Genomic DNA, 25799 nt, shown 5'->3' with positions numbered 1-25799 from the left:
TTTGAGAGAGCAAAGATTCATTAGTAATTCGATCAGAATCGCGCACATAGAACCATAAAGGATAAGCAAAGTATACCTGTCGAAGAGGAAACGGCAGGCGCAACGCCGCTTCCCTTTTCCGCCGCGCGAAGGGAGGAAGTAGTGGCACCATACCTCGTGTGGACAGGAGGTCTGCCCACTTTTTGAGGCAGGGAAGACAAGGAAAACTTGGTGGTAAACACCTGGGTTTTCTCAAGTCCCTTCGCCTGAGTAGGAGGATCCTGAACAACAGGGGCATCATCTTTCTTCTGTTTCTTACTGGCCCCTGCGCCAGTTTTCCCCTTAGCCTTACGCTTTAGTTGGGGCACCTCAACCTCCTCTTCCGCGAGCTCCAGCTCGTAGTTTTCGAGCGCATCTACAATACGTGCAACGGAAATGTTAGCCAAATTTGGTATTATAAAGGCATAAGCATAAGTACAAAGGCTTACCAGGCGCATCGCTGTCAAAGAGAAATCCCAGATCAACAGGGATGAACATGTCATCAAAGTGATCGGGGAAGCCAACCTCCCCAGCGCCCAGCGCGACGGAGCCACCCTCCATATGCTTATCATAGGCGGCGTGGACATACTCCTTGCTGACTGCACAAAACAAGTCAAATGATATAAGCAAAACGAATTATATTCGCGCAGAAGTAAGGCAATAAGATTAACTTACACAATCCGTCAACTTGGATAACGGGCTCAGTCGCGCTGTCAGCCCAACTCCTGCTCATACCAACCCCCACCAGCGCCTCCTCGCAAATGTTCTTGGCGGGGGATGGTTCTGCAGTCAACTTTTTTACCCAGGCGCCAGTTGGGTTCTTGAAGATACCCACATCCGCAGGCGCAGAAGAGATCGCGCGCATGGTCATGCGGATGGGGATCACACCAGCCTTAATGTAAAAAAATCTCTCAGACCAGTCATGAAGGCTCTTAAATGAAACAGTGCAGCACTTGACCTTCTGACTGCGAGGAATAAATGAGAACCAAGAATCTTGGATCTTGGGCTTATAAAAAAACTGAAAGCGCCAAGGGGTGGGCTCCTCGCGCTGAGATTTGCACATGAACTCAAAGTGAGTCATGCGCACGAGTCCAAACGGATGGACTTGGGATATATGAATCCCATAAAACTTAAGCAGCGCACCCACAAACCTTGTCATCGGGAGACGAAGGTTGCAGTGGGTGAAAAAATGGCAATAAAGGGATATATAGCCGGTGGGTGGGTCCGCCGCCGTTTGCCCGGCCGCCGGCAGCATGCAGCCATACTCAGGGAGAAAACCCTGAGAGGCGATAAGGCTGTCAAAATCGACCTGCCTCAGTTTGCAGGGGATCTCATCCCACTTCTTCACTGCCTTGGTCTTCCCTACCTCCTCCGATGAGGCCTCAGCAGCCGTCTTCCCCTTGCCGGTCTTCTTCAATGTAGACATTACTAACGATTTCACACGGCGATGGATAGGGGAGATTGTGTTGTCTGAGCTATCAGACATACAACTGTAAAAACGGACAAATGATGCTTCTGAAGAACAGAGATCTGGAAGCAGAAGACAGGTAATCGGAATAGAATGAAAGAAAGGAAAGCTTCGAATAAACAACAAAGAAGATGAAGAATAAAAACTCTAAGGGCTTGCTTTTATAGGCCCAGGAGAGAGAAAATTTGGTACTGATCGGACTTCACGCGCCCCCACTCGCAGGTTTAAGCCAACGCGAGCGCGACACGTGTCCCTGACACTGTGTGAGGGGACACGAAAAGAAACGATACAGGTGCTGCCATAGTTCACGCGCCACCACTCGCAGGTACGGACCAACGCGAGCGCGACACGTGTTCCTGACACTATGTGAGGGGACATGAAAGGCAACTGTAGTACCTCGAGCACACGAAAGGTCTGACACGTCTCCATCACTGACGCATGTTAGCAACAACCAACCACGTACAGGGACAATTCGTTTTCAACCAAAAGGATAGAATTTCGCGCACCGATGAGTAATAAGAAGAAAAGGCAAACCCTATTAGAAGAGCAACCTATTAAGTCTAATATCTATCTTACCTCGCTCGCGCGAGATAAGACACACATTAGACTGGGGGGGCTTGAAGAGGTATGTACCCGCCTCAACACCGAGCGAGGCGGGTCAACCCACAAGATATAGACAAGAGGCTTGAAATCAAGATATTATGAAGACACAAAGCCAAAACCTATGCGCATGGCGCATATCACATATGCTCACGCATATCACATATGCTCATGCATCACATGCTCAGGCATCACATATGCTCATGCATCACATGCTCAGGCATCACATATGCTCACGCATCACATATGCTCGCGCGTATCACATGCTCACGCATATCACATCTGCGCGTGGCGCATATCACATGCTTGTGCATATCACATTTGCGCATGAAACATCTGCGCGTGAGAATAAAGAGAAGACCTCGCGCATCCTCAGGATAGGCGCATATCACACATGCACATAATCAACCTCGTCCTTATCCAAATCAGGATTAGAGCAACCTTGATTGTGCACTTCAGACAACCTTCCAGAAGGTATCTTTTTAAGGAATAAGAATATGCTGATGTTGACAGCTGCCAATGAAAGGTGGACAACTCAGCAAAACCCATGTGCTACCACGTGATTATAACCAATGAAAAAGCACCAGGTGTCCCAAGGAGGCGCAAAGCAATTGGAGGAGGCCAACAAGGCCCTAATTGGGTCTGAGCCCAATCATTGGAAACCCTAGCACTATAAATACCACATCAACTCCACAAGGAAGGGGACACCCAATCACACAGTATTCAGCTATATTAAGCAATACACTCCAATTTCCTTACTCTCATATTATTATCTTCTCCTACAAATTCTTATTCTCACACCGGAGGGTTACCCCAAAGAGGACCTCTCTGTCCCTTTCTGAGGGGTAAGTTTACGGTGCTATTCATTTTGTAGGTGGAAGAATCCAGATTCCAGAGAACCATCGGTGAAATAGCATAATCACACCCGAGGAAAGTAGATCGTCTACCAGTGAGTCGATCCACGTTTCTTCAAATAACAATCGAGCATCACATACAGAGGCTCAAGAGCACAAACGAGCCAATTTATATAATTTTTATTTTTTTATTATATTATATAGTTTATAGTTACATAATAAATGCTGTTTTTTTATAAGTTATTGTAAATCGACTTAATAGTATGTTTTAATTATATAGAAAGCTAAAATTACAAACGTATATAAAAATGTTCATGTATGTATATAAAAATAATCAAATGTTTAATAAATAATGACTTCATTAACGAGTTGAGCTTTAGGCTGAAAAATTATTAATGAGCTAGCTCGAGTTTTAACATAGAGCTCAATATCTCGTGAATTAAACGAGTCGAACTCCTGCTTAAACAAGCTCAAGATCACGTGGCTCGATATACCAATCCAAAATGACAGAAAAAGGATAAAAATTTTAATACAAACATTTGACAAGAATAAGCAAAACTCAGATAACGTTTATGTGTAAAGATCAACTTTTAGAATCTTAAAAAGACAAGTCTTTTACTCTTTTTGCCTTGAATGGAACCAAAAGATGTACGCATTTTACACTCGTGTGAGTCATAATTCTTGTGGCTTAAGTTTGGAATATTACTTTGGGATATTGGTTTTTAATACTCCCAACTTTCACTCGTTGGATGATATCACTCCCAACTTTCAATTTGTTATCCACCACTCCCAACTTTCACCATATTTGTTTTTGTCACTCCCTCATTAACTTTCGACTAACGTCGTTAGTGGTCATGCTGATGTGGACGTTTTATGGGTGAGTTGGCATGCCTACGTGGAAAATACAATTTATAAAAAATATCCAATAATAAGAATAACATGAGTGGGTCCCCACCCTTCCATTATCTTCTTCTTCCCCTATCTTCATCATCCACCACCAACCACCACCAACCACCTGTCTATTCTTTTTCATTTCCCATTCTAGATTATCAAATAAAATGATCATAAAAGTTGTTTTTTAAAACATTTTCATATCCAGGTTCTGTTGATGATTTCAAATCCCTAATCTCAAAATCCAAAACCCTACCCTCAAATCCATTCTAAAATCGTTCAATTCCACCATATAACTAAATCTTTGTAATCTTTGTGTCACTCAAAGCTTAACAACCACCAAGGTGATCGAAAAGCCGCCCGCCGTTGCAATCCACCACCACTGACAACATCCAACCCTTCAAATCGACCAGAACTGGTGAAGAAAACTACCAGGAGAAACTCAACTCGAGCACATCATCCTCCGTCCCGACATCTATACCGGCTCCCTTAGTTGCAGGTTTGTATAAGTGAATGAAGAAGGGGGGGGGGGGGGAGGGGGCAGAGGTGGACGATGGGGGTAGCAGAAGAAGAAGAGGGTGGGGTGGGACCCACTTAGGTTATTATTATTGTTGTTATTAAAGGGTGGTTAGATATCATCCAACGAGTGAAAGTTTGGAGTATTAAAAACCAATATCCCTGTTACTTTTGTCACAAGTTATGTATTCAAGAAAACGAAACTTGATCATATGTGCTCTAAGAATTAAAGTTGTTTCAAAGTTATTTGACATCTACTTTGTGTGATCTTGCCAAAAGTGAAACGGGTTATTAAATGGGTCAAACATATCAAAGTTACTAGATCTTTTTATATCGTCCCCACTTGTTTTATTTTAAAGAGAGTATATTATTATTTTAATAAAATAATTTCTAATTTTATTCGATGTATTAGTTATTTACAAAAGTGTTGGCGGATCAACGTTCCCTACTCGTTTACTTGAACATATACACACCTTTATGTATATATTATGATCAGTTATATGTGAAGCGGATTCAGAAGGTAATTGAAAACTCCTGGTTCACGAATACTAATGGATCGTTTAAACTCAATAAAGTAATAGATACATGGTGTAAAATTTGTATATAATTGTTACATACGCAAATATTGGGTGATTTGTAGGTTTGATGGTGAAATTCGGCCCAAGTAAGGAATAAGTGGTGCACGATATGTCACCCGATAGTGATGATCAAGGAAACCGGTTCCTGGAACCGAACCGGTGGACCCGAACCGGTTCCTACCCGTTTTTTGTAGGAACCGGACCCTATCTGATTCAACCTGATAATCCGTGACCGGTTCTTGCATTTCTGAGTGGGGGCGGGTAGGAACCGGAACCGAACCGGAACCGGTTCTGGAACCGAACCATCCGGAACCGGTTAGGAACCGGTTCTAGCCGTTGGATCGAATATAGCTGTTGGAAATTGTTTTTTGGCCTTTTTTTGACCGTTGGGGTCAAAAATAACCGTTTTTTTGGCTCCCCCAAGCACCCCACTACTAGTATAAATAGGTATTTGGTGTCATGGGTTCATCACAACACTCAAAACGCAAACCCTAACGCAAAAAAATACAAAAAACGCTATTACAACGTTTTGAGTTCTCTAATCTCTTGTTTTCTCTTCTTCTATATTCATATTTGTTGTTATGGCTACCTCACAATCATCGGTTGGTCAAGGTTCCAACGCCGAACCAAGTTTCGTTCGTATTGTACATCATAATCGTAATCAAGAGATTTGGTGCAATTGGGATTTGGTTGAATTGAGTGACCATTCATTGAAGGCTCGATGCAAGTTTTGTGGGATTTATTTAAACCCACTTTCGAATTCAAATTTGAAGAAATACATCGAAAAACCGTATTGCAAGGCGTTGAAAAAGAACGTCGATTCGCAACAAACGCAAATGGATAGTGAAGGCGGAATATTTACATACCAAATTGATCGAGTTCAAGATCGTATGGCGAAGTTTGTGATTCAAGAAGCTTTGCCGTTTAGCCACTTCGATAACCCTCGCTTAACCGCCATGATTCGAGATACGCTTCAACCACAATACACTCACGTAAGTCGTCATACTCTTAAACGTTATTGTTTAAAATTGTGGAAGAAGGCCAAAGAGGTACTAATTGCATATTTTGAAAATATAAATACGGGAATAAACTTAACTAGTGATGTTTGGTCGGCTCCACATGGTCTACCCGAATCTTATCTTTGTGTCACCGCTCATTGGGTAGACCCGTCATCGTGGGAAATGATGAAACGCACCATTGCTTTCGAACTCTTTGAGTATCCACATACGGGAGATAATTTGTTTGAAATTTTAGATTATGTTATAAAAACTTATAAACTAGAAAATAAAATATTTTCAATGGCATTTGATAACGCGTCGAATAATACATCGGCGGTTGATAAATTAAAATTAAAATATACGCCAATTTGCAATGGTGTATTTTTTCACTCAAGGTGTGTTGCACATATCATTAATTTAATCGTGCAAGACGGACTTGCTTCGGATGAGGTTACATCGGTTATAAACGATTTTAGACTAATGATACATGAAGTTTTTAAGAAAAGTAAAAAAAGACAAATGGAATATAGAAAATTTTGTAAAGATACGGGAAGAAAAGCTTTGGGAGCTAATTGGGATGTACCTCATCGATGGAATTCCACTTGCATAATGTTTCAAAGTGCTTTGAAACAAAGAGAAACTTTACAAATGTTTCATTCTAGTCTTGCCGAGAATGATTTGGCAATCCCCTTTTCAAATGAGAAATGGGAAATTATCAATGACTTATCGACTTTTCTTGAAGTTTTTAAAACATCAACTACGAAACTATCGGGAACGTATTATCCGACAAGTCCCTTGGTTCTTTCGGAGTTATTTTTAATGGTTAACAATCTTAAAGAATTTGAATATAAAAGTCCAATGTTTTCAAACATCATATTACCAATGAAGTTTAAATTAAAAAAAATACTTTCTTGAATTGCCACCGATTTTTACTTGCGCCGCCGCTTTAAACCCAATGTTAAATGTTACGGGGGTTGAATGTGTGATAGACGAAATTTTTTCAGCCTTAGATATGCATGAAGTTGACCCAAACTTTTCAACAGAGGCAAAAAATTATTTTAACTTGAATTTTAAATTTATGTATGACTTTTATTTAAATAAATATGGGTCAAACATACACATGCCTATGCCGGGGGGGTCTTCATCAAGTTCAAGTGCTACTAGAGTACGAGATCCCATGATTAGTCTTATGAACACCGTTCGCAACGTAACGGCTAAAAAACAAAGGGGTAACACCCCTTCAAGCGAACTAGGAAGGTATAGTGCAAATGATTACTCTACCGGTTTATCCGAAGAGGAATATGACACTTTTGATGTTTTGGCTTGGTGGAAGGTAAAGGAAACCGAGTTTTCGATTCTTGCCACCATGGCCCGTGATTTACTAACCGTCCAAGCTTCTACGGTAGCTTCGGAATCCGCTTTTTCTCTTAGTGGCAGGGTAACATCGGTGAGAAGAACAAGACTAAATTCGGAGTCGGTGGAGATGTGCATTTGCTTAAAGGATCACTTGGACTCAATCGATCGTATTCAACACGTAACCACTCTCGAAGATGAAACACCACTTGATGTTCGAGTGCACGACGAACAAGAAGGCATTTCTACAAGTAATTCCGAGGAAGAAGTCGCCGCTCAATAATTACGACGAACAAGAAGACTTTTCTAGAAATAATATGTCACAACTTTATATTTATAAGTTTAATATTTTGTTAGTTTGTTTTTGAAGATTTTAAAACATGTAACCTTTTTTTTTTGAACTTCTTAAAGTAAATAAAATGAATTTTATGTTAATTGTTTTGTTTATTTTTCATGCTATACAAATACGAATCGTAGTTTAGAATCCAAATCGCAAACGAAAAACGAAAAAAAAAAAACTAAATGCACTTGTATTGCAAATCCAATGAACAAGTTTACATTGTACAATGGTTACATATTTAACTGATGATGTTCCAACTGATGAAACTCTGCAACTGATGTGTCACTGATTCATATTTTGCATCAGTGACAACAAACTCTGCAACTGATGAATGTTCCCACTGATGAGTATTCCTCATCAGTGGCAACCTTCAGTAGTTGTCATCAGTGGCAACCTTCAGTAGTTGTTTTCAGTGGCAACCTTCAGTAGTTGTCTTCAGTGGCAAACATCTTCAGTAGTTGTCTTTTCTTCATCAGTTAATTGTTTATTTTTATGTTAATTGTTTTTTTTATTTTTCATGTTATACAAATACGAATTGTAGTTTAGAATCCAAATCGCAAACAAAAAACGAAAAAAAAAAAAAAATTTTACACTGTAACCGGTTACGGTACAGGAACCGGTTTAGGAACCGGTTAGATAGGTTAGGGGTCCGAGGGTGGGAGAACCGGTTCGGTTCCCTAACCGGTTCGAGCCTGGAACCGGTTTAATTGAGGGTTTTGAATATAGGAACCGGTTAGGAACCGGTTCCGGTTCCTAGTCCCAAACCGTTTTGAACATGCCTATCACCCGACATATCTTATGTTGGTAGACAAGTCTCTATGCTAAAACCTACTAACATATGTTGCATCATATGTTGATTGGGTGAATCCACTGTATGCATTGAGTTAAATGGTTGTATACTGGGCTAGTTAAGTAAAACAACTCTATCCAATGGGTTATTTTGAGTTAAACGGGTGATGCACTGGGCACGTTAGAGTCAAATGGCCGTATACGCCTTGGGTGAAAATTTCATGACAATTTTAGGGATTTGGGTTTAATACATGTGTTATTAACTGTTATCTCACTTTGCTTTGCTAACGTTACATAACTTTCATGTAAATCGCAAGATGCTGATTGGTTGAAGTTCAAGTCTCGTGGAGGATTTCGAGCACAGGTTGTGAAAAGGTCGTTCTATATTAACGCGCCAGCCTGCCTACTAGGCTCTCTAATGTAATTAGCACCAATATTTCTTGGAAAAATGTTGTAGAATAGTAACCGAGTTTTAAGTTTGTTCAAGCAAATTCACTCATACTTTGTTTTATCTCAATTAGACAACTAAAATTTCAATTTGCGTTTAAAATGAGGTGGGACAACTGCCGTATTATCGTAATTACTTACGAACAAAATATATTGAGGGAAAAAAAGATAAAATTAAATCCCTCATTGAAAGCCGAGTGACTTAATTTAGACACACTGAAAGCTAAGAAACCTAATTGAGATAAAATTAAAAACTAAGCAATATAGTTAAAAGAAAAGAAAGTTAAAATGACTTAATTGAAACTCGATTACTATTCTAAATGTTGGCTCGACCAAAGGTTAACACCATTAGTGAAAAAAAGTTGTTTACTTGAATACATTCTTGGGGTAAATTCTGTGTATTTTCTAAAACCCCATTCTTCTGATTTAAAACCCTAAAAATTGATCGATGCCATTGATTACAATCATAGAAGAAGATTGAATCTCTTACTGTAAACGATCATCATAATCGTGATGGATATCGGGGAAAAGCAAGCAGAGCATATCGAGCACTTCGTGAAACAAGCGTCCATCATAAACGCCTCAGCATCGTGTCTGGTGAACGTCATTGTGGAAGCCACTTCACATCCTTCACTCTTCGCCTTCACCGAGATCCTCTCCGTTCCGAATATTAGCCAGGTCTGATTTCATACGATAGATGTTGTTGTTGTTGTTAGGGTTTATGAATTGTTTATATTTTTATCCAATAATTTGTAGTAACTACAATGCTACATAGTTTTAAGCTATAAACTCTAGTGATTGTCACGGGGTCGGTTTTCTGGTTATTTGAGAAAAAACCTTAAAACGAGCCTTAGCTTGGCTCAAGCCCGGCTGTACAGGTTGAAATTAATACATAGATGTTCACAAGAGGTTAAACTTAAAAATACACAAGGCTCATTAGGGCTAGGGGTGCAAGCGAGCCGAGCTCAACTAGGCTTGAGCTCGGCTTGCTTAACTTACATAGAGCTAGAGCTCAGCTTGTTTCAATCCCTATTTCTAAAGCTCGAGCTTGGCTTTTGAGTAGGTCTTCAAGCTCGAGCTCGGATCAGGCTTGGCTCGTTTGCTATCCATTACTTAATTTTTATATATTTATAATTATTTTTATATAGTTTTTATCAATTATAATTTTAAATTTAGCATAATATATATTATTAAGTTTTTTTTTTCATAACATATATTAATCAAGAATTATTTAAATGTTTAGGCTTGCAAGTTGACTCGAGCTCAACAAGTGACGCTCGGGCTCGTTTAAGTTTGGCTCGATGAAGCTTTTTCACGAGCCAATCTCTAGTAGCTCTCGAGCGTCTCGGCTCGTTTGCATCCTGGTTAGGCCTCGACAAGCATAAATGAGCTTTCTTTCATTTAAGGCTCGAGTTTGGGTTTGATAACTAAACAAGCTTATTTTTGGGGCTTGGGCTCAAGCTTGAAAATACTGGTTTTGAACCTTTTTATTGTTTTGAGCTCAAATAGCTCGTGAACGGCTCGGCTTGTTTATACCCCTACTCATAAGTTGTTTTTGTAACTTATGATCAATTAATATCTATGCAGCTTCAAGGAACAGAAGATTCTAGATACCTTGATTTGCTTCAGATGTTTGCTCATGGAACATGGAGTCAATACAACAGTAGGTTTCCTACCTCTTTCATTACAAAATTAAACAGTTGTCTGAGTATATGTATATAGTTAAATTTAAATAATTCATTAATATTTTATTTGAAAGCAGAATGGTTAAGTAAGTTTCTGATTAAATTTTACACATTAAAACTACCAGGATCTATGCCATTTATCCAAATCTGAACCCTGTAAATAAGAAAGTTAATTACAATTTTATATTAAAAGTATTAAAGAAAGTAGAAGGATGGGCTAGATAACATCTATTGGGTAAATTGCACAGACAATTACACAGCCACATCATATATCATATTATTATTTATTTGTGTTAATTATTGTAGGTAATGCTAGTAAACTTCCTCAGTTGACGCCTGATCAGGTCTTCAAGTTAAAGCAACTCACAATGCTCACGTTAGCTGAGACTAACAAGGTAATTTTACCCAACATGTGTCTGGTAGCATTATAAGCACCCTAAGGTTTCTAATATTGGGTACTCAGGTACTCCCCTATGATGTGCTGATGCGTGAATTGGATGTTGTAAATGTTCGTGAACTTGAAGATTTTCTAATCAACGAGTGCATGTATGCGGTAAGTGATTTCCCATTATTATAATGACACATATTGATTTATATGGTTTTAGTGACTAAAGAGAATTACTTGCAAACATACAACTAAACTTGTTATTTGTTTTTTTGTCGACTTGTTTCTGTATGAGCTGGTTCTAGAAATTAGTATATGCATCTTTGTGTCCGAATTTACCAATTTAAAATTTCATTTTTCCTTGTATAGGGCATCGTAAGGGGTAAGCTAAATCAACAAAAGAGATCTTTTGAGGTGTGACCTTATATCTATCCTCTCATAGTTTTTTTTTAATCTAGTTTTGTTTATATAACTTATAATTTATATTCGCTATAATATTTTGGGGGTTCTATAGGTGCAATTTGCAGTAGGTAGGGATCTCAGGCCTGGGCAGTTAGGGAATATGATTCATACACTCTCAGATTGGTAATCTTAAATTATATTTTCTGTTTTTTTTTTGCAATTAGTGTTAAACATGATACATACATCTTACGAATCGTGGCTCTCATTAATGACATTTAATAGGTTGGGCACATCAGACAGTTTGCTTATTACAATTCAAGAAAAGATAAAATGGGCTGACTCAATGAGTGAGCTGGATAAGAAACATAAACAGGAAAATATTGAAATGCTTGAAGAAGTGAAGAATAAACTTTCTCTCAAGGTCAACACTGCTCTTTTTAATGTTTACTTTGATAAGTTTGGCCCTTATGTTGACCATGACTTTCATGTCCCATTTATGATTATTATTTTGTGGGGAGATAGTGAACTAGGAATAGTTTCATATCTTATGTTTTTGTCGATGCATTATACTTACTTGTGGCAGAAGTTATCCAATATGAGCAGGGTGACATGGACTTCCGTGGGCATGCTGAATTTGATGGAATAAGGGATTATGGTCAAGACCGCCGATCGAAGAGGTAAATATTCATGTTAGGGCTTTTGACATATATACCCTTCTCTTATGTTAGGATTTAAGTTATGAAAGTTTGAAGTGTAAGGAAAAGGAAAATGGTATAATGGTCATTTAGTAAATTGTATATAACGAAATGGGTAAACAGGAACAGTGTTTAACTATTCTATATTTTATATTGAAGTTCGTGGTTAGGTAAATATGATGATATTAATGTAAAATTTAGGCGTATATATGAAACTGCCACTAAGTTGTGTTAGCTTAACCCACTTGATCCGTTAGAAATAAAATTTAAACCCAGTTTGACCTGTATGTAATTAAACGGGTCGAAATCATCGTCTGTTCCACCACAATTGGTGAAAGTAAACATTATTTAGTAAATTTGCGTTTGAATGTTGTCAACAAGGATATAAGACACCCTGAAACTGAATTTTTAGATCGTTATGGTGAAAGTAAACATTATTTAGTAAATTTGCGTTTGAATGTTGTCAACAAGGATATAAGACACCCTGAAACTGAGTTTTTAGATCGTTATGGTATATAAACGAAATATTGATATTGTTTTGCAGGAGACGACATCGGATGGGTTGAAGGTGGTCAAAAGATATCTTTAAAGAACGAGGCTTGTCGGGGTGGTGTCATGTGTCACGACATAGTATGGTACAAACTGAAAATATGCAGTTAGGCTTTTGAAATCCAAATCCAGATTATTGGCATTGTTTTTGGCTCTCTGCACAGTTAGATAAAAGTTTGTAGCCTTTTTGTGTTTTTACATTTGCTGATGATCATAGCATGTGTTCTCACCATTTGTTTGGTATATCTTTTTGAGCCACAATAGTTTCAAATAATCCTGACCTTCATAGGTGTAGTGGTTGGCATCTGATTCTCGTCTATGTTTTCACAGATTTTCTACCATAACTTTTGTGGGCCACCTGCTCATCACTAGTGATACTCGATTCCATTGGTTAGTAGATTTGCTGGGTTGAGTTTTCCGGTGACGTGTTCTCATGGTTAAATAGTAGGTTTCAGATAATGTTTTTAATGCAAAGAGTTAAAATATGATATAACGTACACAAATAAAGAAGACCTTAAAGTGGGGAAACAATGATATTAATGAATATTAGAACCAATACATCATAGGGAGATTATAAACATGACATGTATGGTTAAATCTTGAAATTTAGATTTGACAACATTGGAATCAAATTAATTAGAACAAACTTTGCGGAACCTAAATTCAAAATGGGTCTCCAAATGAAAGAATTTGAAATTTGCTAAGCAGAGGTACAATTTCCAACAGGTTAATAACCGGTATAGTTAAACCTGTTACTGTAGATTTCAGACCGGTTAGCCGAAAATAGGTTATTAAGCTAGTGTTATTTAGATTAATTTCAACAAGTTAATAAGGTTAACCGGTTATCAAGTGAACTGATCCGGTTACATATGTTAGATATTTTTCACTAAAAACCAGTTACTAGTTAACCGATATTTGCTCCTCTTGAGCACAATGTGTATGCCTCCATTTGTTGAGATGTTTTATATTTCATACATTATTTATGAAACGCATTAACTTTAAGTAAAGTGTACATTTAATCGTTTAAAAAAACAAGAACTTGTGGAACACATAATCCTAATCCACCACACGTGTGATGTGTTACATGTGTAGAAGAAATATTGTGAGCCCAAAATGAAATGATAGGCCCAAGCCCAGAAGATATCAAGCCCCAAATTAAGAATAATCATCATTAATGTTTTCCCATGAGCCTGTAATATTGTCTGTTGGGCCGCTTAGGAGTACATGTGCATAGAGGTGCACAAAAAACCCGTACCCGAAACCGGACCCGGAAAAATACCCGAAACCGGTTTTTTTATACCCGGGTATTCTATACCCGAAACCGGAACCGACCCTACCCGTAGGGTATGGATAGGGTATGCATTTTGAGGTCAATACCCGTACCCGGAACCGTACCGATTTATACCCGTAAATACCCGGACCCGGTTATACCCGTACCCGATACCAATTTTCTAATATCCGAAATAATACATGAATTTTTATAGTATATTTTTATGTTTTCGTCACAACTTTTGTGTTTTAAGTTTTTGTAAAATGCATAATACTAAGTAAATAATTTGTAATTAAGTGGATTTATGGTTTTTGTAATATAGTTTAATTATTTTTATAAATTATAAAGCACATTTAAATTTTAAACAAATTAAAAAATGTATAAAAAAAGTTACAAATTCAAAACCGGGTATTAATACTCGGTCGTACCCGGAAGCATACCCGGTTCCAATACCCGAAACCGATAATACCCTACCCGGTACATAGGGTTGAGTTTTTCTCCTCAATACCCTACCCGATTTCTCTCAATACCCGATTTTCTAATACCCGATCATACCCGAAACCGGTTTCATACCCGAACCCGATATTAGAAAAAAACCCGATTTGTGCACCTCTACATGTGTAATTAAAAAATGATGTTGGACCGTGAGAATCCAACAGTGGCGCAGTGCTGCTAGTACGCACGTACAAAAAAAGCCGGTATGAGACCGATAACCGGTTTCTGACCTGACCCTCTTGCACACTATAATCTGTTTGGCCCAAACCGGTTCGTTTCAAGACCCAACCCATCGGTTTGTCATCAGGTCGATATTTCAGATTGTAAAACCAGACTGAAAAAAAAAACCCGAATTGCTAGCTGACTTTAGCTGTTAAAAAACTCGGTTTCCAAACCGCGCCCAACAAAAAACTAGCCGTTACCTAGATGTAACTAGACGTTGTCCCGACCTGTTTTGGATTGTTTTTCTGCCCATTTATACACATTTGCCTCCCCAAATGTTAATATAAATACATGGGGGATGTTTTGATTCAATCACAACACTCAAAAACGCTTTCAACTCTCTAAAATCTATGAAACCCACATTATTCTCAAGAACGTTCAAGCAAAAAATCTCAGATGGCTACATTTAGTGTTCAATATTCCGTTGGTTGTGTTGCCGCTCAAAGCGAGGGGGTTGTTTTGAAATTCATAAGAAAAGAAACCAAAATGTTTGGAAACACTTCGGTTTATGTGAAATGGAAGTCGGTCGAATAAGGCTCGTTGCAAGATGCTTCCTGCGAAAAAAAACACCTAGAGGCTTGCCATTCAATTACTTTGACAACGGGCGTTTTACCGCACTTATTTAAAGAACTCTTCAATTGTGTTATAGACACGTAAGGCGTGCTACTCTTAGAAGAGGTTGTTTAAAATTGTAGAAAAGGTTTGAAATGAATTAAATTAATATTTTGAAAAAATTAAAACCGGTGTTAACATAAATTGTGACACTTGGTTCGCTCCACACGGTTCACCGGACTCGTACATTGGTGTCATCACTCATTGGGTAAAACCCGACAACAACTTTACGTGACATATAAGTCAAATAAAAAGACATTGCATATATATCAAATTTTGTAAGGAAATGAATTCCCATTGCTTAGGTCCAAAATGGAACGTACTTACAAGATGAAGTGCAATGTGTAATATGTTTAAAAAAGCTATACAACAAAAAGAAAGTTTAATTGTGTTTCAGAATATTCTTCCAGTCGTTTAGATAAGATCCATTTTCCTCTCTCGAGTTGACTATTATTGAACAAATGGCCCAAATACTATTGTATTAGGGAATTATTATTCCAGAAGTTTGTTAGTACTCAATCTAATATATTTAATGTCTTTTTAAATTAAACGAGTTATCATTTAGAGGCAAAACTGTTTTCCGATGTGACCACCCCCACCCCCCCATCCCCCACAAAAAAAAAAAAAAAAAAAAATGAAAGACAAACTTGTAAAATATTTCAAAAAATTGCGCATGGTATTTGCTTATACCACCACATAATACCTTTTCCTAAATATAGCGGGGCTGGAACTTTACTTAAAAAAAATCCCTATGATTTGGATTTACGCAAACAAAACCATCGTTTGACTCAAATTTCAAAAGATAATTATAACAACATATATCAAATATGTTTGATGTTTATCTTAAAAAAGTACGATACAAATAAAAAATTCATGAATCGATGAGAAATGTGGCATCTCCAACAAGTTCTAGTAGTGGCCACGATTGAATGGTTTATTTGTATAATACTATAATAAATAAAAACACTAAACGACCCCAAGGTAACACGAAAAGTAGCGAACTCAGGAGATATGGAGGGACAAACTTTTTATGTGGTATGAGAGTAAATGATTTTAGACAATTTGATATGTTAGGGTTGATGGAAATGAGAAAGTTAAGGAAAATGGTTGTTTGGTATCATTCTAATAAGTTTATTAAGAGGATACATCTGAAATTAGTAAGAGATAGAGTGTGTTTGGTTTATTTAAAAGAGATCACTTATGGTATTATCTAAGTTTTAAAGTAATAAATTAAAAAGTGAATTTTAGTTGCTTCTGTTAAGTTTGTAACGGTAGTTTAGAAAAAGAAAAAAAATAAAAATATATAAATATTGTTTTTTCACACAACCTGATCCAAACTGACTAGGTTACAAACCGGTCCCAATGCAACCCAAACAAGTATGGACAAGGTTGGGCCTGATTCGGTTTATCCCGACCCGTTTTGTCTAGCCCGCACTGGTTTCAAACCCAAACCGATTTGGTTTTAAACCCAATTTGTACATGTCTTAGCCGGCTCCATTTTGGTCAGTTAATTTGGGTCCATTGAAAACCTTGTGGACCTGTTTTAGAAATATGGCGGCGATGGCTCCATTTATTTCCACGTGATGGATTTGTTCCAACCAACTTATCTTTATCACAATCCATAATATTTAAACTTTACACCAACATTTTGAATGTACTTGTTGAACAAACTAGAAGCACCACAACTTCCCATGATCCATAGGTCATTAGTTTGAATATACACGTTATTGTTGACCACGTGATTATTTTGACTGCCACTGCTAACATATTAGTACCGTTTATCTTGAGAATCACTTTTAAGAATAATTGTTAAGTTTAAACTCTTCTATAGTTGGATATTTTTGCATAAAGTTCTTGGGGCCAATTATGTTAAGTTGTGCTTAATAGTTGTGAAATGGATGTTGTGTCAATGCATGCCCATACATGCCCGCCAATGTGTTTTCAGTCATTCTATCAAGTCGTTGTTGTAGTAGATTTGATCATGTATTCCTTGATTGTTTTGAGGATGGTCATGTTTTATGTTTCCATGAAGGATACTTCTCATTGTTTAATTTAACGGATACAAATCTTGTGATGCTCGAGATCCATGGTTGTTTGTGGCGGCGTCATGGTGGCCGAATCAACCATAGTATTGAAAAAGTGAAAAAATGGGGGACATAATCTGGGTCTGAAATCTATGAATATTATTCCTTCCGTCTCATTAGAAGTGTTATGGTTTGAAAAACACTAAATTTAAAGTAAATTGAATGATTACTTTTTTTGTTTACCAAATAACAATAATGCCCTTGAAAATTGGGTCTATAAATATTGTTTATTAGTGTTACTTGTGTGTGTTTAAGGGTAAATTTGAAAATTGAGTAATAAATTTTGAATGTGGACATTTGTAATATGATAAAAAAAATATAGACACTTTTAATGAAACAGAGAGTACTTATGAATATAAAAAATTGACACATCGTGACTTTTCTTTTGTTTTTTCCAAAATTTTAGTGTCATTCCTTACACTATATTCACTATACTTATTTATGGTCAAGTTATTCTATAAAGTAGAATAAAAGTAAGAAGTATGAGAAAGATTTGTAGGCACACAAAAAAATCTATAAAAAATTTTATAAAAAATTAATAAAAAAATCATAACTCAAAATTTAATTAAAAAACGAAAAAGTAAAACACAAAAATATTTCCACCGTCTTTCTCGTTCTAAAAAAATAAACATTACGGTGAGTGAAAAAAGTCAATGTGTCTTTTTGTTTATCATTGTGTTTTGTGTTTATTTTCGTCATTGATTGTCTTTTTGTTATTTATATTGTGTTATATTACTCAACATTAATTGTGCTATATTTTGTTCGGTATTGTGCTATATTTTGCGATCTATTGTGTCATTTTTTAGTTATAATTGTGTATTTTGTTCATTTTCGTCATTGTGCCTTTGATCTCGGCAATGTGTCTTTTCGTCAATTTTTTTTGAATGGGAATGATGGCGGAAACATTTTAGTTTTTTAAATTTTTTTGTTTTTTATTAATATTTTGAGTTATGATTTATTTATTATATTTTTTGAATTTATTTTTAAGGGTTTTTTGTGGTCATAAATGACTTTTTACTTTTGTCTCCCTTTGTATTTTAATTTTACCCTTATTCAACAATTTATTAATCTTTTGATTTTATCTTTTAAATAACTCTGCATTTTTTTAATAAAAAGATTCTAATACACAACTTTTTTTTTTCTTTTTTTTTTTGAGAATTGTGACTTTTCTTCTTTTTCATTTTTCTTTTTTCCAAAATTTTAATGTCACTCCTTACACTATATTCAATATACTGAATACTTATTCAACTATTTATTAATTATTTCATTTTATCTTTTAAATAACTCTGCTAACTTTTTAATAAAAAGATTCTAATTGCGTGTCTTTGATTGATTTTAAAACTGTTTATTGGCTTATTAAATATACTATTTTAAAAAGCTAGGATTTATGGATTTTAAAAAACTGTTTTTTAACCCTTTCAAACAACTAAAATAAAAATGATTTTTGTAATTGTCAAACACTTTTTAGTCTATTGACCTTTTAAAAACACCAATAAGCCAATAAGTTATTTTTAACTCAATCCCAACATGCTCTAAATACAATTTTTTTTAGATTGTAACTTTTCTTCTTTTTTTCCAAAATTTTAATGTCACTCCTTACACTATAATCAATATACTTATTCAACCATTTATTAATTATTTCATTTTATCTTTTAAATAACGCTGCTAATTTTTTTAATAAAAAGATTCCAAATACACAACTTTTTTTTCTCAAAAGTCCAATATAAATTTTTATTATTAACCGAGTTATATTTAATATAAAGCATTTTTTATATCGTAAACTACTTGCGGCAAAAAATTAGTTTAACTTTGTTTATTTCTTTTGTTACTTTATATTCTCTAATAGGAAATTATTTGGCTTAAAATATCATTTATTAATATAGTTAGTCAATTTTATATATTAAAATATTAAAAATGCGTGATAAGAATTTCTCATAGCCATATAGGATGCTATACTTGAAACATAAAGAAGATAAAATTGTTGCGGCTCCAAGTTGCATGCAATAAATATGCCGGGACTCCCTCCATTAACCCCCAAGTGTAGTGTAGCATAGAGAGCTATTACTCGTTGATGCAACTATTATTTACACCATAGAATGCTAAACTAAATGTGGCCACCATCTACACATATATTTAATGTGTTTTTAATTAAAGTGTGTGTATATATTAACACATTAACTTTTATTAATGACGGTTGTTGTAAAATAATACCGTAGGAAGAATGAGAAAAAACTAAAAGGAGAATTTTTGTTATTAATTTTAGGGTATTAGAGCGTCCATAGTCACTGGAAGGATTGAGGTGGCTTTGGGCAAATAGGGTGGTGTTATGGGGCAAAGTCGGTGTTGAGGTTTGCTTTGGAGCGGATGAAGGAGGTGGGGCCTGTCTTGATTAACCAAACGATTTCTAAAAATATTAATAAATATTAAAATTACATATTATTATTTTAAAAAATAATAGTTTTAATCAATTAATTAAACCTGAAAACAAATATTACATAATATAAATAAATAATTACATAAATTACACTCCTAAAAATAAAAATTATATAACACTTCTAAAAACAAAAATTACATAATTAAAATAAAAGCACTTCAAAAAAATTAAAATTTCATTACACTCCTGCAACTAAAAGTTGCATAACCTAGAATATTCTCATCATATCCCTTAAAATAATGTGAGGAGAGTTAGCAAATCATAGGGTAAAGTTGTGAGTGTAAATTATAAAACGGAGATAGAAAATTAGTGATTTTTTTTTTGTAAACTTGTAGAAACTTTGTTTGTCCATATTTATTTATTTGTTAAATTGGTTGTGAGTGGAGGAGAAAAAAAATTGTAATGATAAAAGTATTAAAAAATATTATTTAATTGAATGGAAGAGAGAAATGTAGTGTTTTTTTAGTGTAATTATAGAGATGAAGATGAGAGATATGTTGGGAATGCTCTTAAATACATTTAAAAATGAATAATTTCATAAATATTCTTACAAACTTCATAAATATCATATATGCCTTTAAAAAGTAGTTAAAAAAATAAATAAGTTGGTTGTGGCTCAATGGTAGAGCACTCACTTTATAAGTGAGATGTAGGAGGTTCAAACCTCACTATCACCAACTTATATAGGAGATATGAGGGATGAGTCTGGCTTGCCAGGGTTCGAGTCTTGATCTCACCCGGTTTTACCGGCTCCTCGCTGTCATGCCGTTTGGCGGGCGTGGGGGTCGGGTTTTATCCGGTGAATCCCTCAATAGATGAACCGCTATGGGCTCCGTCCGTCCGGACTAGTGGCCGGCTTGGGCTACCTTTAGCCAATGGGGGCCGCGTACGGAGTACCCGGCGTTACTTAGTTGGCCGTTCAAAAAAAAGTAGTTAAAATATCATATATATCATTTCAAAATAGTTTAAATTTCATATATACCCCAATTCATTAATAACAATTTAAAAAATGACCATTTTACCTTTATTTTTCGAAAAATTTAACTTTCATACATGCATATTATTCAGCGAATGCACCATTGTATTCATTTTCATTACATAATGTGTTTATACCATATGTTATTGTTTTAGTTTTTATCGATGTTTCTCATCTTTGACGACAACCAAATCGTCTCTCGTCACTTCTTCAATAATGCAAACCATTCGAAGGTTTATCGCATTGAATGATCTACACCGTAAATCATTTATTGCATCTAATCGAACCAGAGTAATATGATCATTTATCTAGTTGTTTTTAATGAATTGGGTATATATGATATATTAAAAACTTTGTAATTAAGGCATACATGATATTTTAGTTTTGCATGCATGGGTATATATGATATTTTCTATATTTGTAAGGGTATATATGATACACATCTAATTTAAAATTGAAACGAGTAATATAAATCTATCTGTGTTAGTATCAATATCGAACTTTCTATCCCATAATCGGCCGGTTAGAAATTGCCATCCAATAGCATGCTATCATACTTGAAAACACCTGTTTAATTTTAATTTAGAAAATAGTCGTTTTAATGATTATTTAATTCTTAGTTTTTGAATTTAAAATCTATACGTTACGAGTATTTAATTATTTAGAATAGGTTGTTCCCACACCACATAGGTTATTTAGACGTCATATGCGTCTATACGGCTCGCATAGGGGATATACGAGCCGTATATGTGCAAAATTTTATTCTTTTGTGTTGGAGAGTGTCAGGTGTTTGAAGCCTATACGGCTCGTATATGTGCTAGAACCATATAGACTGAAAATACTGCCATCTGTACATTAATTTGTTACGTGAGGGCTATACGACTGGTTCGTATAGCCCCTATACGAACCATATAGAATTGTTTACACCATGAGGGTGGCGCTTGAATATAACAACCCATTATTTAATTTTAATGTTGAAAAAACTAATCGTTATGATTATTTAGTTATCTGAATTTAATTTTTGAATTAAGAAACCAACCGTTAAGATTTAAAAACAAAAAATTTAAAAACTAATAAAAACAATTAAACGATTTAAGTTTGTTTCTTATTTAAGCTCTCACAATAGTTTAGTGTTCAGAAACTCAATACACATACAAACACGGAAGGGTTCTATGCAGAAGTAAACTTTTTTTTTTTTTGGTAGATAATGCAAATAACAAAATAAATCATTCAGTTTTTTTTCCTTTACATTTTCAGAGTTTTAAAATACAAGGAAATGGATACAATCCACTATTTATCCAACTTCTCTAACTCTCCAGAAAAACTAAAAGTAAAATTCGTGTATTTACATAACCTGTATGTGTAAATCATTTTATATAAGCTTAATAAATAAACATACGAGGAAACTATATTATTGGGTTTTTTTATGTATATTACATAAATATTTGTTTGTAAGTAGTAAAAGTTTATAAAAATATAAACCATTGATAAAAAAAAGTTAGATGACTTAGATATGTGTTTTTCTTACTTTCGATAACACAGTCTTTTGTAACACACTCTCCACACATATAATACTTGGGTATTGTTGCTTTTTAAGAGGTAAAATGTTTGTAGTATACGAACTACATCTGCAAACATCTGTAACAAAAGAGATGGACTAAAACCTTTGTAGTCTGTAAGAAGAAAACTGTTTGTTTTTTAACGTCTGCAAACTGCTAAAATAAACTTTCTACAAGAACTATTCAACCAAACACAAGAACTTTATATATGTATCATGCAATTCAATTCTAGATAATAATAAACAAAGCCCCACTAATTCAATTCTAACCCAAACACAACTTTTCAATTCAATCTTTTTAAGAAAGAAAAAGAAAATATTATCTATCAATGCAATTCGATTCTAAATGATAATCAACAACACAAACCACAACAATTGCACCATGTAATCCCCAAAGTTGATAAACATGTCCTCTAATTACATATATAAACATGGGGTTTGACAAATAAAAGTTACTTGAAGAGAAGACCAGTGAACAACGGTAGTGATGGGTGGTGTGTAGTTAATGGTGGGGTGCCGCAGGGGGGGGGGGGCGGTGGTGCCGCAGGGGGGGGGGGGGGAGGGTGTTAAGAAAGTGGAGAGTAAATTATATTTTTAGGGTTTGAGATATGAGAAGAGGGTGGAAGACTTAGAAGTGGTTGGTCCATTCGTATAGCAAGAAGAGGGAGGACAAACATTTTTTTTTGGGAAATGTCTTCCAAAAAACAAATGGTTTGCACCTCAACATTTGCGCGTAGTCTGCGCTAAGTAGACAAAAGAGGCAGGAAGACCTTTTTCCAAAAAAGAAAAACCCCCTACCCCCTTTCTCTTTTCTTCTTAATCTTATCGCAAACAGTCTCCGGTCAACCACCCCTTCTTGTCGTCCTATCTCCGCTCACAGTCTCACTTACATCTTTTACATCCCAATCTTTTGATTCCCTCGTGCATAAATAACCAATGTTGTTTGTCTCTAACCAAGCACAAAGCTTGTACTGTATTTTTTCTCAACAGTTTAATTAATGCGTTTTTGTCCGAAAATTTTGATACGCGGTGTAAATTTGTTAATTTTTGTTCGAAAATTCTGAGTTTGGCCACTCCGGTTTATGAATTTTTTATACGTATTGAGTCTAGCCACTCTAACGTTTTCGTCCAAGCTTCGCCCCTGTCTCTATCCATTTCTCTGTCTTCCTACTCGACCTACACATGTTCTCCCACTCTCTTTCTTTCGACTGTATTTTCAGCAACATCTCTAGATTTCAACCCTATATATTACCGATCCCTATTTAAGACTACTATGCACCGCCCATTTTATGGACCCAATCAGTGAAAATTGTATACTACGAACTAATTTATGAATAGGAGGGAGGGGAGCAAAACCGCAATATGGCCTAACCACTTGCAATCGTTGATATATGTCACGTCTCGTTAAAACTTAACTCTTGACAAAAACTAAAAATGTCTCAATTGAAAAACACAATGAAAGAAAAATAGCATGAAGAATAAATAACACACTACTCTTTGAACAGTGAAAGAAAAATAACATGAAAAGTAACCAGTGGCGTATCTAAGTGTTGTTCAGGAAGGGGGGGGGGGGGGGGGGGCATAGACCCCAATGAGATTCGTCTCAACAGTAGAAAATAACCGATTTCTTTTAGTAGAACCTTATCAAATATTTAGGAGGCATCTTATATGAGAAAGAAACTGAATACAAAGAGAAGAAAATAGAAGAGGGTGAGTGGTTTTTTTCACTCTTTTTTTGAAGGGAAGCTGTCACACCCCAACTTACGGCGGAATATGCTGGGGTGCGACATTGATTGTATCATAGTTCAGAAGACACTAAGAAAAATACACGTGTCAATATCTAAATTATTCATTCATATATCAAATTTCAAAAGCACAAACACCGTTTCAAAAGAAATACCGTTACAATTAAATATTCAAAACATAAATAAATCATAATAAATGTGTTCTTCATTCATCATAGCAACCTAAGGTATCATCTAACTTCCATTCTTGATTCATCCAATAAAGCTACATGCATCATGCGTGAAAATATATATATTTTTGTCAACATAAAGTTGAGCAAGTAAACCACAGTTTTTGAAATACATATAATACTAAAATGACAATTCCATGCAATAATCGTAAATTATTACAACTAGTAAACAATAAATAAAAGTTGTCTTTTCAACTGAATCGCGTTGATAACGGTTTACTCCGACGGCGTATGATCATACTAATGAGGATGAGGATGAGGATGCGGTATCAACCAACATAAATTAAACACATAGTCATATTCGCATGTAACAACAAATCGAACAATTACAATTATGCATATAACGGAATTGTAGTGAAAACAATAAGTTGATTTTGAAAGCATAACGCCCCCAAAATTGTAAAGCGGTAAAAAGGGGGATGTGAATTTAGTTACCTTAACAAGTGGATTAAGTGAGGATGAGATAATAATAAGAACTAGAATGAGAGCGGTCAAGCTCCTCGAGGTTCACTGACAAATATTCATAGACGTTAATTATAACAAGAATTAAATATAATTATAGCGAAATACTAAGATTTATGACGGATTTTGAGATTCGATATGGTTGTATGAAACATTAAAATATTATTTCATACACTTTCGTTAATTATAAGGGTTATTATTATATTTATATTTGTTGTTGTTGTTGTCCATATTATTATTATTATTATTATTATTATTATTATTATTATTATTATTATTTTTATTATTAGTATTATTATTGATTTTAATAAATAAAATAAATATTATATACAATAATATATTAACGAAAAAATACGAGATAAAATAGTTTGAGCATTGATAAGATAACAATACGTCTCATTTAAGCGATTGATAAAAAGAATTTATTGTTATTTTATTTAGTATATGTACAACATATATATATATATATATATATATATATATATATATATATATATATATTACATGGCTAGTAAAAGTCTAATGACACGAAAAATATTAAATTCGGAGTTCGTTTCTTGAAGAAAATGCATATTTAAGTATATATACATATATTAATATCAAAATCTTTGATTAAAAGTAAATAAAAAAAATAATAATAATTAAAAACATCAAAACCGGGCCTGGGGGATTCGAACCCGCGCCCCAGGCCGGTTTAATACTTGAGAAAACACACGCCTGCCATCAGGCCAGCGCCTTAGTTTGATAAATCATGGAAACTGTAAATATAAATGCATTATGCGCAGTTTATGTTCCTCCAAAAATCAAAACCCTAGAATTTAAATCCGCTTAATTGATTATCGTTGATTCAAATTGAGTTAGGGTTATCAATTATTGACTAAAAACGACCTAACTACATAAACTAATTACCGGAATTGATAATGGATTAATTAGGGAGATCGATGAACTAGGGTTTACTGCTCAAGTTTGAGATTGATGAGGGTTTGAACAGCTTCAAATGATGGAATTGACTTAGGGTTTATGATTGTGAGGTAATGAGGGATGTGTGGGCAAGTTTAATTGTGAAATGATCGGGTTTATATAGTGTTTTAAGGATGGCTATGCCGCAGTTCGTTATTAACGAGTCATAGCTGTCAATTGTTA

At 35.2% G+C, this 25799-nt stretch overlaps 1 protein-coding gene across 2 annotated transcripts; it reads left to right on the top strand.

Moving 5' to 3' along the window:
* The first annotated feature begins 9331 nt into the window (after positions 1 to 9331).
* On the top strand, positions 9332 to 12799 carry LOC143533402 (COP9 signalosome complex subunit 7-like). 2 transcript variants are annotated; one of them, XM_077028206.1, is made up of 9 exons: positions 9332 to 9530; positions 10440 to 10515; positions 10844 to 10932; positions 11001 to 11090; positions 11292 to 11336; positions 11437 to 11507; positions 11607 to 11745; positions 11908 to 12001; positions 12564 to 12799. In XM_077028206.1, the coding sequence occupies exons 1-8, from the start codon at positions 9366 to 9368 to the stop codon at positions 11968 to 11970; spliced, it is 738 nt and encodes a 245-aa protein (XP_076884321.1). In that variant the 5' UTR covers positions 9332 to 9365; the 3' UTR covers positions 11971 to 12001; positions 12564 to 12799. The 2 variants fall into 2 exon arrangements, with proteins under 2 accessions (XP_076884321.1, XP_076884320.1); XM_077028205.1 differs by having other exon boundaries at positions 11928 to 12001; positions 12564 to 12743.
* The last annotated feature ends 13000 nt before the right edge of the window (positions 12800 to 25799 follow it).

Source organism: Bidens hawaiensis, unplaced genomic scaffold (assembly GCF_021521415.1).
Source record: "Bidens hawaiensis isolate Kalapana, Puna unplaced genomic scaffold, B.hawaiensis_p1.1 tig00009686_1, whole genome shotgun sequence".
Lineage (NCBI taxonomy): Eukaryota > Viridiplantae > Streptophyta > Magnoliopsida > Asterales > Asteraceae > Bidens > Bidens hawaiensis.
The sequence above is the reverse complement of the archived record's forward strand: the minus strand, read 5'-3'. Positions and strand labels throughout refer to the sequence as shown.

Bases quoted from the DNA above. Each gene is read 5' to 3' on its own strand.
- LOC143533402 (XM_077028205.1), top strand. From the start codon at position 9,366: ATGGATATCGGGGAAAAGCAAGCAGAGCATATCGAGCACTTCGTGAAA. The intron at 10,933-11,000 runs GTAATTTTACCC...TTGGGTACTCAG, and splicing joins CGTTAGCTGAGACTAACAAG to GTACTCCCCTATGATGTGCT. The intron at 11,746-11,927 runs GTCAACACTGCT...CAATATGAGCAG, and splicing joins AGAATAAACTTTCTCTCAAG to GGTGACATGGACTTCCGTGG.